Genomic DNA, 12,921 nt, shown 5'->3' with positions numbered 1-12,921 from the left:
CAACAGATAGGATAGTGTCAACACCCCAAAAAGCCTTCCCTGTGTCCTTCCCGAACGGGAGGACTGCCTCTTCCCCTCCCCCATCCACTCCCCTGACTTTGTCCTTGAAAGTCCTCTGGTCAGCATCACTGGGGGCCTCTGTTCTCCTGGATCCTATGGTTGCTCCCCAGCCCTCCCCGCCGCCCCCAACCGTTTCAGCGCCGGAATACGCTCAGCTCAGTCCCTCCTGCCCTACTCTCTCCTCTTGCCTCTGATGACACCACAATCTCAGTCTCTCTTCTTTCTCTTTGGTGTTCCTTCTTAGTGGCCTCTGTGGCCCCTGCTCCTCCCACAGATGTCTCCCGACCTGAGAACCCAGGCTGGGTGCTGTGGTGAGTTGAGAACAGTCCCCCAGAAGGGCCACTTGCAGAGTTCTGAGGCTTTCGCCACGACTCATTGTGTAGTGTTTTCTGACACCACTTTTGACACCAAGTATGTGGTTTTTTCTGACACCAAATCTGTGTAGTTTTTCCACACTGAGTACTTCTCTAATTCTCCAAGACCAACTGGGTGTCCAGCAATTCAATTCTGTTCTGACACTAACTCCCAGAGTTAGTGCAGACCCCACAGGTTAAAGGGCTCAGTCCCGTGAGACTGCCCCCGACACAGATGGGGTCCCAGGTGACCTGCACTTCTGCTTGGCCAGCTGCAGATTCAGGAGTTCCCACAAGCCTCTCCTCAGGTTCGATACTTTTCTAGAACAACTTAAAGAACTTGGAAAAGTGCTTTATTTATGATTTCTGGCTTGTTCTAAAGGATACAACTCAGGAGTAGCCAAAAGGAAGAGATGCATAGGGCAGGGTCCAGAGGAGTCTCTGTCCCCATGGAGTTGGGGGGCAGCACCCTCTTGGCACGTGGAACCCCGTCACGTCATTCAGGCTTTTATGGAGATTTCATTACGTAGGCGTGGTTGATTAAAATCTTTGGCCATTTGGAGGTTGAACTCAATCTCCAGCCCCTCTCCCGCCCACAGGGGCTGTGGAGCTGAAAGTTCCAACACTCTAATCACCTGGCTGGTTTTTCTGATAACCAACCCCCATCCAGAAATTATCTAGGGGCTTGAGAGTCACTTCATTAGCATAAACTCCAGGACGGTTGAAAGGGCCTCGTTAAGAATGACAAAAGATGGGGCTTCCCTGGTGGGCGGTGGTTGAGAGTCTGCCTGGGGGTCATGGGTTTGAGCCCTAGTCTGGGAGGATCCCACATGCCACGGAGCACCTGGGCCTGTGAGCCACAACTACTGAGCCTGCGCGTCTGGAGCTTGTCCGCAACAAGAGAGGCCGCAACAGTGAGAGGCCCGCGCACCGCGATGAAGAGTGGCCCCCACTTGCCACAACCAGGGAAAGCCCTCGCACAGAAACGAAGACCCAACACAGCCAAAAGTAAATTAAAAAAAAAAAAAAAAAAAAAAGAATGACGAAAGACACTCCTATCACTCAGGAAATTCCAAGGAATCTGGGACAAAGACCAAATATATATTTTTCATTATGTCAAACTCATCCTTTCTAGGGCTCAATTTCCTCATCTCTAAAGGCCCTTTATTATAGGTATTTTGGATGGTAATTAGGTTAGGGCTCAGTGAGACACTGGGAGTTATATGCTTGGCACAGTGGGCTCTCTGTAGATGGTAGCTGCCCCTGTCATCAGTACTACGATCATCCCTTTGATACTGGGGCCATCTGAGCACAAGTCACTGCACTGTATGGTCCGAGTGGTTGTAAACTTCTTCTCTTGTCCATGTGTAGGGCTGACTCGAGCTAACCACAGAGCCCAGTGGTATTGAACACCTGCTTTGGGCCAGGTTTGGGGAACTGAAAGCGCAGGGTAGGTAGATGCCACTCTACTGTGGTATGTGTGCTCTGGGTGATCCCATTTGGTGTGAGGCCTGGGAGAACACAATGGATTCCTCGGGGCAGGGGGCCTGGAGCAGGTCAGTCAGGGAAATTCGGAGAAAACGCCAGATTCCAGCTGAGCCTTGAGGGATGAACAGGTGCTCGCTGGGCACAGAGTATGGAAGGGTGGGATACGTTCTAGGATGGCCCACTCTCTAGGATTGGATCAGGGTCATAGACTCAGGGTCCCCTGGGGCTGCGCATGTGGCGGAAATGGGCAAGTGAGAAGATGGGCCAGGGGTCTGGGAGACAGAGAGGTTGTTCTCCTACTCAGTCACAGCCAATTGTGTTACTTCATGGGCCTTCAGGACAGTTTTTCAAGAGCAGCTGAAAGATGGATTTTGTTTGGTTTTTTTTAGAAGTTTATTATGTGCAGTCTTCTGATGTTTAAATGCTGGCTTGTTCAAATCTATTTTGAACAGTGTACAAGTCAAACCTCTCTGTGGGCCGGATCCCGATGATCAGTTATTGGAGTTACTTCGGCTCCCACCTGTGCTTATTGGTGTGTTAATGAAGGAGAGACCAGAAAGCATGTGTATATGAGGGTGCCCTTCCTCCTCATCTCCTGGCCTAAGAAGGGGCTGCACCCTTGGGTGTTCTGGGCCCCCCCACCCCAGGAAGCAATTTGGCTGGGTGTGAGACTGCAGGGAGGGGACCTACCACAGCGGCAGACATGAAGCACGTGACCGATGAGTACATGCCCCATTAAAATCATTAAAACAAACAAAACCAAAAAGCACCAGTGTTGACTAAACCCAACCCATCCCCAAATCCACATCTGAAGGCATGCCTGTGTCTGCTCCCTAATATGAAGGGTGAATCTACAAGGCTTAATTTTGTTTCATGGCCAAGGAACTCAAGATATTGATGCTGACTAACTTTTGCAGTATTCCAGTTTTAAGCCTTTTAAACTGTGCAAGTAGTAAGTGTTTGTTATAGAAAAAGTGGAAGATACAGATAATAAAGGAAAAATAAAATCATGTGATGACCCAAGAGAAATGAAAACATATGTCTACATAAAAGCTTGTAAGTGGGCTTCCCTGGTGGCGCAGTGGTTGAGAATCTGCCTGCTAATGCAGGGGACACGGGTTCATGCCCTGGTCTGGGAGGATCCCACATGCCACGGAGCAGCTAGGCCCGTGAGCCACAACTACTGAGCCTGCGCATCTGGAGCCTGTGCTCCGCAACAAGAGGCCGCCATAGTGAGAGGCCCGCGCACCGCGATGAAGAGTGGCCCCCGCTTGCCACAACTAGAGAAAGCCCTCGCACAGAAACGAAGATGCAACACAGCAAAAATAAATAAATTAATTAATAAACTCCTACCCCCAACATCATCTAAAAAAACATAAAAAATAAAAAAAGAAATGGTAACATGACGTGGTTGGTTAAAATGTGGATTTTGCTGTGGTGATATATCAAATAGCATCATTAAATGTTATCCTCTTTGCCTTCCTCTGTGTGACCAATACCCGTGGGCCATCAAGACTAAAATATGGAGGCAGCAGAGAGGCGGGGTGTTGTGCTTTTTATTTTGAAAGTTCTTCAGTTGCGTTTAGGGCAAGGCATGAAATGCTTCTTTTCAAGTGATTTTATTTTGTCTTATTCTTTAGGATTTGGTCAACACTGGACTCAGCACTTTCTTTTTCTTTATTGCTTCCATTGTACTGGCTGCTTTAAACCACAAAACCGGAGCAGAAATTGCTGCCGTGGTAAGTGAACTCAACGGGTTGAAACAGGGCTGATTTGTACACTTTCTGTGCCTTGCTCCTCTGGTCCCCTGGCCTGTGTCCTACTCCTTCTCCTTTAGCTTTTTCTTTGCTAATGATACTGTTACTGGGCCAACGGAGGTCCCAGTTCCTTCAGTGCTGCGGTTCTTAAAGTGTGGTCCCTGGAACAGCAGCCTCAGCATCACCCGAGAACGTGTTAGAAATGCCCTTCTCAGCCTCCCCCAGAGCTGCCGAGTCAGAAACGTGTTTTAACAAGCTCTCAGATGCACACTCAGGTTTGCGAACTCCTGCTTTAGTCTCTTCCCAGTGGAGCCCTGGATGTCTGTTAGTGGTGTTGCTTTTAAGGGCCTTCCCTGCCGAGATGGGGTGTTAATGAAGCAGATGCCTGCCGTCGGGGTGGGGTTGGGGAGGATGGGGCCAGACAATGTAAGAGTTTCTCCCTCTGTGTTCTGCATCTCCTTATTGTTTTGTATTTGCAAAGAATATGTAGCACTTTTGTAATTGGGGGGGGGGATGGTTAAAAGGTTTATTAAAAATGCTAAACTGTTAGCTCTCCAAGGTTTTAGTCAGTAGATTCATCAGGCATTATCTTATCATTAAAACTCCACTGCTTCTCACCCTGGAGCTGCCCACCCAGAGCTGCCCAGGTGAGTGGCAGCTGGATAGCAGGTGGGGGCTGGGGGCTGTGATTTGGAACGTCAGGTCTTGCGGTTTGATTTGGGGCTCACACAGCGAGACCCTGATTTTTCATCTCATGGTGTTTCACCTACATTGTATTTTCCTCCGAGTACCAGTGTCATGAAGGTCTGTGAAAGAGGCACTTCTGTGATCTGTTTCCTTGTAGAACCCCTTCTGCTGGAGAATAATTGCTTTAAAAGAGACCTTAGGCTGCCTTTCTGTGGGTCACACGACTATGAACTTGGCCATGACAAGCTGAACATTCAGCGGGGCTGCGTGTTGGGGTTACAGCTGGGAGAGCTGCTGCAGCTCGGCTCATTGTAAGCTGCCCAGAGACCCCTCAGACGGCTGACGTGCCCGTGGACTAACTGGGTTTGTGTCTCGTAGATATTTGGCTTCTTGGCAACCGCGGCGCACGCGGTGAGCGCGTTCCTGGCCGCGCAGAAGTGGAGAGTCAGCCTCCGCCAGCAGAGCGCCAGTGACTACATCCGCGCCCGCACGGAGTCCAGAGACGTGGACAGCCGGCCCGAGATCCAGCGCCTGGACACGTGAGGACGCGCCAGAGTCCTCTTCCCTCTGCTCCTCGTGCCCGTCCTTTCAATCAAGTTTTTCTGTCCCTCATCACGTCAGATTTTCATGTGACTAAGTTGAATTTTGTCCTCCTCGGTAAAAGTTCATTTTGGGAAAGGGTTTTCACAGTGGCCCTCGTGGCGGGTGCCTGAGGCAGGGAGTCCCGTGCCCAGCTGTTCAGAAAGAGGTGGGCGGGACAGGTCCCCAGATCCTCTGGTTTGGTGGCCCTGGGAGCCGCTGGCCTCACAGGCTGCCATGTCCACTTCACTGTCCCTGAGCACAGGCTTCACGTCTGACTCTGAGCCACCTGTCATATGTATTTGTGACAAGTCAGGACTTTGGATTAAATGGGGGCTGCTAGGAGTGGGGGGGGAAAATCAAGGAATGAAGGTACATGGTTGGAACAGTCGGTGAGCAGTGATTCAGGGGCAGCTCCCATAGCTGCCCCAGGTCAGCTTTAGTCTCGCTGCCAGGATCCCCCTCTCCCCGTTGTTTTCCATGCCCGGGGCATCGAGACACCAGCACAAGCCTGGAAAGCCACGTGAGACACTGAGGGTCTTGGCGGTGGGTGTGCTGGCGGAGCTTTTCGCTGGGTCTGGGGTTTGAGGCGGGTGGGAAAAGCTGGCATCCTCTTGGCACAGTGCCGCGGCACTGCTGACCTGTGGGAGGGTCACCATTTGTTTCCTGCCCTGCTGAGAAATCCCTTGACGCTTCCTCAAATGAATCACCTCCCTGAATCTCAGATTCTCCTCCAGGAATGTGGGGACCATCTTTTTTCCAGTTTCCTCCCTTTCCTGAATACTTTGAGGCTGGACTGCAGATTCTCTGTCATTTTACCTTCCCAGGTAAAAGCCATGAAAGAAATACAGTCCATTCCCCCAGCCCGAAACCTTGCCCATTTGCTGGCATCATGGACCACAGGTGGGGACACACCTCTGTTTTAGGGGTGTGCACTGATTTTCAAATGCCTGAGAAGAGTTCTAGAGTGATTCTGAGTAGATCTGTCTAGGATTTGAAAATACTTGAATCTGCACCATGACACACCCTTTCACTGATGTTTCAGAGGAACGGTCGTCCCTGTGCCTCAGGGTCGTAACCATGAATGTCGATCTTGGAATCTGTAGGGGAAAGTTCCAGTTATGTAAGGTTTTGAACTGATTCTCGATAAAGTGACAATTATTGTGGTGACTGAGTTAAATGAGCCCCTACGATGCTGTAGTTTTTTATTTTTTTTCTGTTGGAGACTAATTGTATCTTTTATGGAAAAATTGTTTTAACGTGTCAGGTTTTCACTCTGAACTGTTTTTAATGTTTACAAACCTCACTCTAGCTCTAATATTTTGTGTTTCTCCCTGACCGAGGAAAAAAATGCTTACTGCTGGTGGGAAGATTTTGCATTAACGTGGAGAGTCCCCAGGATCTTGTCCTAGTGAGTGTTTACAGCTTCAGCAGCGTGCGGTGTAACGAGAGAGAGGGTCTGGGTCTGGGGGTGGGGCGAGCAGAGCCTGTGTGAGAAATGTCCAGCTGTGCACACATGGCATCACGTTCTGCAGAGCAGAGCAGCGTCTGATTTCCCCGCGCGGGTGGATTGATCAGGTAGCACTGCTTGCCTGGGGATTCCGCAGGAAACGGTACTGTGCTGTCTCTGAAGGGTCGGGGTTAGGGCTCCCTGAACTGAACATCCCATACAATCCCAGTTCTGCCGCAGTTCCTTTCCAGGGCCGTGACCCAGGTCACCTGTTCAAACCCCTGGTCTGCTCAGGGGCCTTGGGCTGCAGGTGCAGACCCAGCTCATCAGGCGGTAATTCCCCTCCCTCTGTTCCCGCAGAGGGCAGCCAGGCCTGGTCACAGCGGGTCTGACGGAGCCCTCTTCCCGTGGATGTTGTGAGGCCGTACAAACCATGCTTCACAAACTCCATACCTATTATGTGTAGTGATTTTTGAGGAGATTATGACATCTGGATTTTATCTGTTCATTTTATATATTTATTTTGCATTTGTTGAGTGTATATGCTTAGTCAAAATGGGGCTTCTCTCCCTTTGAGAGTTCCATTTAAAAACAGGGTCACAAAGACTCAGCCTTGCATTAAATGGGGCCCACTTAGAAGGACCACCCTGAACTGTATCAGAAACCTCCTGCTGGGACTTATATTACTTGGTCTCAATAAAAAAGCCGCCTTTGAAGTGAGATTGAAAAATAGAAGACTGTTCAGGCAGGGTTGTTGCCCCAATTTTCCCAAGTCACTTCAGTAAAACCAGTTTATCATCTGGTTGAAAGGAGCCTATTGGCCTCCTGAGGATGTGTTGTCAGCTGCAAGGAACGGTTCTGAAGCCCATCGCAGTTGTAAACGCTGATAGATGATAAAAAGTGGTGACACCTTGTGCTATAGGCCACTTAGGAATTATTGAATAATTTGCATCTTAGTGTTAGAATCTTGGAATTATTTATTCCCCTTTAACTATTTAATGTCCTTTGTGCCATGAGACTCTCCCATGGTTTTTGTAAATATATTTCTTTATATTTAATAAGCACCCACTACAACCAGAAGTGGCCAGGTATGCAAATTGGTGTGATGCAGAGTCATAAGTCCTGTCACGCGTGGCAGTGTGGTGAGAAGGAAGGAATATGGTTGTCCAGTGTGAATGGAAAGACGCCTGCATTTTCCGTATGTTGTCTGTGTGTACAAACAAGACAATCTAGATTTGGGGGGCTTAAAAGGACTGTTTTTTGCAGACTGAAGGAAGCTTATTTTTGCATTTAATAGTTCCAATATGGACCCATGTCAGTTTGGTTTGGGGCATTTTTGAGGCTGAGGCAATCTTAGTGTTTCTCAGTTTTCTGGTGGGATGATATTGGCTTTCATAGTTGGTGCCAGACTTGTGTATGTTTGAATTTGTTCCTGGAGACTGGATGGTTGAAACCCTCAAGCATTTGGTGGAAACTCTGGTGGTTTTAGATGGATGCAAACACTGACGTCTTCAGAGAAAGTTTATCCTGGCATCAATTTGGTCGATGCGGTATTTTTTCTTTTCTCTGATTCTCCTTTAGCCTCCCTTCACACTGCTGAAGGCACGGGGTGGGGCGGGGGGAAGTACCTTTTCCCTTTCATACAGGGAGATTCTAATCACGAGAGCCTAAAGATACTTGTTGGCTCCATATAAAGCCAGGGAAAGACAAAGCCAGTTACAGATTAAAATCTCACAACAGAAGTTCCATTTAAAGCAAAGAAAATAGATTTTCACTCTACAGCAACAGTCGTCCAAGAGATTCCCTTTGTCCACAGAAAGGCAAGAATGTAGTAGCCTGCCCAGTCCCAATGGCCATGTCTTCCATGGCAACTTGAACCAAGATGCCAGCGTGGATGAAGCCCGGCCTGGCCCCAGGGAAGCCAAGGACACAGCCTGGTTCTGAGGGCTCGGCTCTGGAAGGTGGATGCCACCCCCTGCCCTTCGGGCACCATCACTGCCCTTTGGCTAAAGGCTCATGCCCATGGGCAGGCATGGAGTGTGTCCGACCCCACCCTGTGTCGGATGCTTCTGGAGAGAGCTTTGTGACTCAGTTGAAAACTTTCCTACTCTTTTAAAGTTTGCAGTTTCGTCTGCCTTTCTTCGAAGGTTTCTTAGTGATTCAATCTTGGGTTAAGCCACATGCGGCCTCTGAGGAGATGAAGCACTAACCCTTTTGTCTGCACGTGTATGTGAATTCTTGCTTGCAGCGAATGACCCTTGAATATCCCCTCCCAGTTTCATGTGTGTGTGGCCCAAGCTCACCTTTTCTTGTTGACTCGCATGTGCTGTTTGGGAAGAAACCCACGTGTTTAAGAGGCGGACCAAGTTCCTAATCTCGGGCTGTACAAGATGTTCTGTGGGTCGTTCTTAGAATCTGTCCTAACGGATGAATAAAGTGTGGAGACAACGTGCGGCCCCTGTAGTGATTCTGGGAGGCCGTGACGACTGAAGTGGGTCCCGTTGTGCCATCCATGTTCAAAACAAAGCAACCATGAAGTCTTTGTGCCAGTGCCAGATTTTCATTTTCTCCACCTCTGGTTTACAGGAAAATATGACGTTACACAGGTAGCAAAAGGTGAAAACACCTTCTAGGCTGCTGCCGATTGACTGTCTCAAGTGAAATAAAAAGTTGCTTCCTGCTCCAGCGACTGCCATTAGCGTGTGAGGTCTCCAGACAGTTTTCTGGCTCCTAGTGAAGTTCGCAGAACTCAGGGGCTCCCTCTTATTTCATCAGCAACCATTCCCAGGACCAGCTAGGTGACAGCCGGTGAAGTGGGAGGAGGGGAGAGGGAGGAGGGGGAGGCTCAGAATGTCTGCCGTGGGCCTGTCAAGAGCACTGGACGTGGTTACCCACCCAGGATGCTTCCTGCCCTCTTTGGAAAAGCGAGGTCTTGTGTTCTGGAGCCCACCGGAGAGCAGGAGCCAGCGTGGGGAACAGCGTGCCTTGGCGCCGGGCTCTTGGTGTGAGTTTGGGGACTCACAGGTCTGGACAGGTGACTCGGATTCTGATTTGGGTGCCCCTCAGAGAGGACGCAGGCCTGACACCGCCTGCCGTGGCTTTGTAAACGCTCCTGGCTCTTTAGGAAATCTCCTGTTTCTTCTCTTCTCAGCAGGTATCTCTGAAATCATAACTGTCGGTTGAGAAGGTCATTTGAAATATCTGGCTCTTTACATCTCTTTTATTTAGAAACTGTCTCTGAAAGAAAATACCCTCGATATCTGTTAGATCTAGAAGAATTTTCTTCTCAAAGTTGAATGTTTGTTTAACTTTTCTTCACACCAGTAAATGGCATTTATATACTTTTAGGCTTGACACAGAGGGGTGGGTTCTGATATAGTTTCCCTTCGTTTGGTCTAGATTCTTTTTCCATTTGGATATAATTTCTCAACCTTGGGGATTTATTTTTTCCTTTCTAGTTTTGATTATTCTATAAACGTAAAAGTAAAGAAAAAAAATTACCCGTAAGTCCGCTGAGTAAATCAGTGGCGACTTGCCTAGAATAAAGTTTAGTTTATGGGTCCTTGAATCGTCTCTCTTTTTCACAGGGTTAGTCTGTTGTCTAGTTTTTATGCCAAGACTTTAATTTGGGTGACTTGCTATCTAGACACCCTGGAGTGTTGTGTTTTCTTTGGGATGCATTCTACACAAGGCCGAGAGCCTTCATTAAGGGGTTAATAGCCTGGACTCTAGTGAGCTACATCAGAACTTTCATGGTTCTAATTTAGAGTAGGAACTTGTCTCAAATGACCTTAATCAGCTTTGTTGGTGGGATTAGGGAGAGGCCCAAAGTTTCTTTTCATAACTGCACCTCAGAGGAGAGAACGCGTGACACAATTGATCTGACAGTGGTTTGTACGGGTTTCAGTAGTAGCCTGGAACTATCCAATCTGAGTCGTCTTTGGAGGACACTGCTGAAACCCGGTAGGAAGCACCCCTTTTATCAGGAAAGCCACCTGAAGGGACGGTCAGGAAACGAGGACAGCATGGGGGCCTGGTGTCCACGCAGGCAGGGCCGGGTCTGTCTGCTTCCCTTCGTGGGCCGTTTTGCTTTCCTGCATGTTCCAGAATGGTTTTGCAAGTTTCAACTCTGTTCTCCTTTCTGCAGATGTGAGGAAGGCAGATACTCAGTGCTTGGAGGGAGAACTGGCTGGTCCAAGGGTTCCTGGGGGAGCGGGAGGGCAGGATGCCTGTGCCGCCTCCCGGGACTGGCCCAGGCCGCTAAGGTCTCTCGCCTGCTTCCAACTGTCACTCTGTAACCCGTTTAAAACCGAGTTTTCAAATCCTGCCTCATGATGAAACTGACGTATGTGGATAAAACCAGTGCTTTTCATAACTTGATTCTGATGTAGTTTCCTCTAAAAGAATGCTAGGGGTCGAAACTATTTGTATATGTTGAAATTTGTAGGGGTTCAGGAACCCGTGGCAAAAACACTTAACTATTTATTACAGGTATGACTGTATTTTTTCTTTTCCCAAAGTAGGTAATTATGTCTTGTGTATTTTAAGACAAATAATAATCACTTCACCTTTGGTGCCTTCCGTGTGTCAGTCACATGAACACTCTTGTCAATCATGGAATTGAAGAAAAAAAAGATGTACATTTAGTTAAACAAGATAACACTATTTTTGTAGCATGATTTTAGATTTTGTCCTTTTAATATTGCTTCCAGCAATGTTGGTTTTGAGGTTTGGTCGTTTTCCCTTTAAACTTCATTATATATCTTAAAAAAGAAGGAAAAAAAAACCCCAACCCCCCGGCTTTTCCTGTCTTGTTTTCTGCTGCTTTCTCCCCAACATCTCGTTTCTGCTTATTTAAACAGTCTGAGAGTAAGAATATATTTCTGTGAAATAGTTATTAATCAGTATAACTGCATTTGGCATTTTTTAACCCCTTTTTCAGTTTGAACAGCCACTGCTCATCTCAAACAGTAAGAGGAAAGTGGTTCCATAAAAAAAGAACAGAACATTCTCGGTGCTCTGACTTCCCCTTCTTTGGGTCTAAAACGGTGAAAAAAGCCCTTTCTCTGGCTGGTGTCTGTCTTCCGGATCAGCTCAGGCCGCCGTCCTCCGCCTTGGCCAGCCTCCCTCTGCCCGCGTGAGACGTGCTGAGGGGCGGGGGGGGGGGAATCTCTGCTGGTCTCGGGCTCACCTTCCACTTGGATCTCAGATTGGTTTGTGGATGCCCTGGGTAGGTTCCGTGGCCCTTCCTGGTTTCCCGCCCAAACGTAATAGATCCCCTGCTGTGACAAGCTTGATGAAATTAAGACACAGAGGACGTGCCGGCTGCTCTTTTTGCTTTCCCACCCCTGCAGGACTGAGTTATGTCTGGTCAAGAAAAGTCTTGAGTAAACTCGCTGAGCCCATTTAAAATGAAGGAATGGATTTATTAAAACATACAACTGTAGCTTTTGTGTGTGTGTGTGCGTCGCTTTGAAGGGTCGGAATGTGTCATTTTCTAACAAAGGAAGTCGAGTCAGATGGCTGATAATTCCCATGTGATTACTCGGTACTTGGCCCAGTGATACTTGGGAGAGGGGCAATGTTAATTTAACAACTACTACACTTTGCTTCTTAAAAGTCTATTTCCTTTAACAGTGTAGACACAGCTGCGGGGCGACCTGAGGTGACGCCTGGTTGGCAAACTTTGGTTTACGCTGTTGGTAGGTCAGAGCTCCCATCCTGGCTTTTGAAGCTGGTGTGGATGCCCTGGGGTGGGCACCACCCGGCTCCCACAGGCTCCCACGTTTGACTCTATTCATTTGGAGTGGTTTGGGGGCCCCAAAGCCTTTGTTCCTGTTGGTTTGTCCCTGACAGCAGACAAAGCCTCGTGCTGCCCTCAGTTTTCCCTCTTTCTTTCTTTTGAAGGACCAATTTTTCATGGTACTTGTCCTGATTGTTTTCATAGTGTTCAAATCTGTATTTTTGTATGTAGAGGGAAATAATTTTCTCAACACTAATCGCTAATAAATACTGTATTAAATTGTCATGAAGGAGTTCTTGTTTAATCAACGGACATGTAAAAACAGTGCCATCTCTTTCTTCGCTCTGCCTTGCCTCCCGCCCCTTCAAAGGCTGTGGCCCGGATCCTGAAACAGGCCCGTAGGGCGGGGGTTGAACACAGCCACAGTTGGGGGTGAGGACTCTGCAGTGTCGCTGTCCACAGGCGGCTTGGCTGGGCCTGGCTGGGCCTGGCGAGGTGGGGCCACACCCACAGGCCCGTTGGCTTCTGCACAGTCGACTTTCATACGTGTTTTCAGAACACACTGTGTGTGAAAGTTGGGGCAGAATGCCTCGATCCTTTTCCATCGCCGGGGCCAAAGCACTGACTTACCACGGGACGTGAGCCTGATGCGTGGGTGAGACCCTGGGCCTCTTGCGAGGACCTGGGCAAGTCACCGAACCTTCCATCAGTTTCCTGAACTGTGAAAGAGGATTGTGTGAGGTGTAGAGTAAACGTGCCGACGCCTAGCGGGGGCCTGGTGGGGAACAAGTGCGCGTGCATCAC

The 12,921-nt window shown here is 48.6% G+C and overlaps 1 protein-coding gene across 2 annotated transcripts in view; it reads left to right on the top strand.

Moving 5' to 3' along the window:
• Window positions 1-12,921, top strand: part of CMTM4 (CKLF like MARVEL transmembrane domain containing 4) — a 145,091-nt gene that overhangs the window by 63,398 nt on the left and 68,772 nt on the right. The window contains exons 3-4 of one of the 2 annotated variants that reach the window (XR_009560122.2): window positions 3,542-3,640; window positions 4,724-6,335. Coding sequence is in view for 1 of the 2 variants with exons in the window: in XM_030863763.2 (XP_030719623.1) it covers window positions 3,542-3,640; window positions 4,724-4,888 (264 nt within the window). In the remaining variant the exon portion in view is untranslated. Of the gene's footprint in view, window positions 1-3,541; window positions 3,641-4,723; window positions 12,401-12,921 lie in introns of those variants that run through there. The other variant, XM_030863763.2, reaches the window with a different exon arrangement.

Source organism: Globicephala melas, chromosome 19, assembly GCF_963455315.2.
Source record: "Globicephala melas chromosome 19, mGloMel1.2, whole genome shotgun sequence".
In the NCBI taxonomy this organism is placed as follows: Eukaryota; Metazoa; Chordata; class Mammalia; order Artiodactyla; family Delphinidae; genus Globicephala; species Globicephala melas.
The sequence above is the reverse complement of the archived record's forward strand: the minus strand, read 5'-3'. Positions and strand labels throughout refer to the sequence as shown.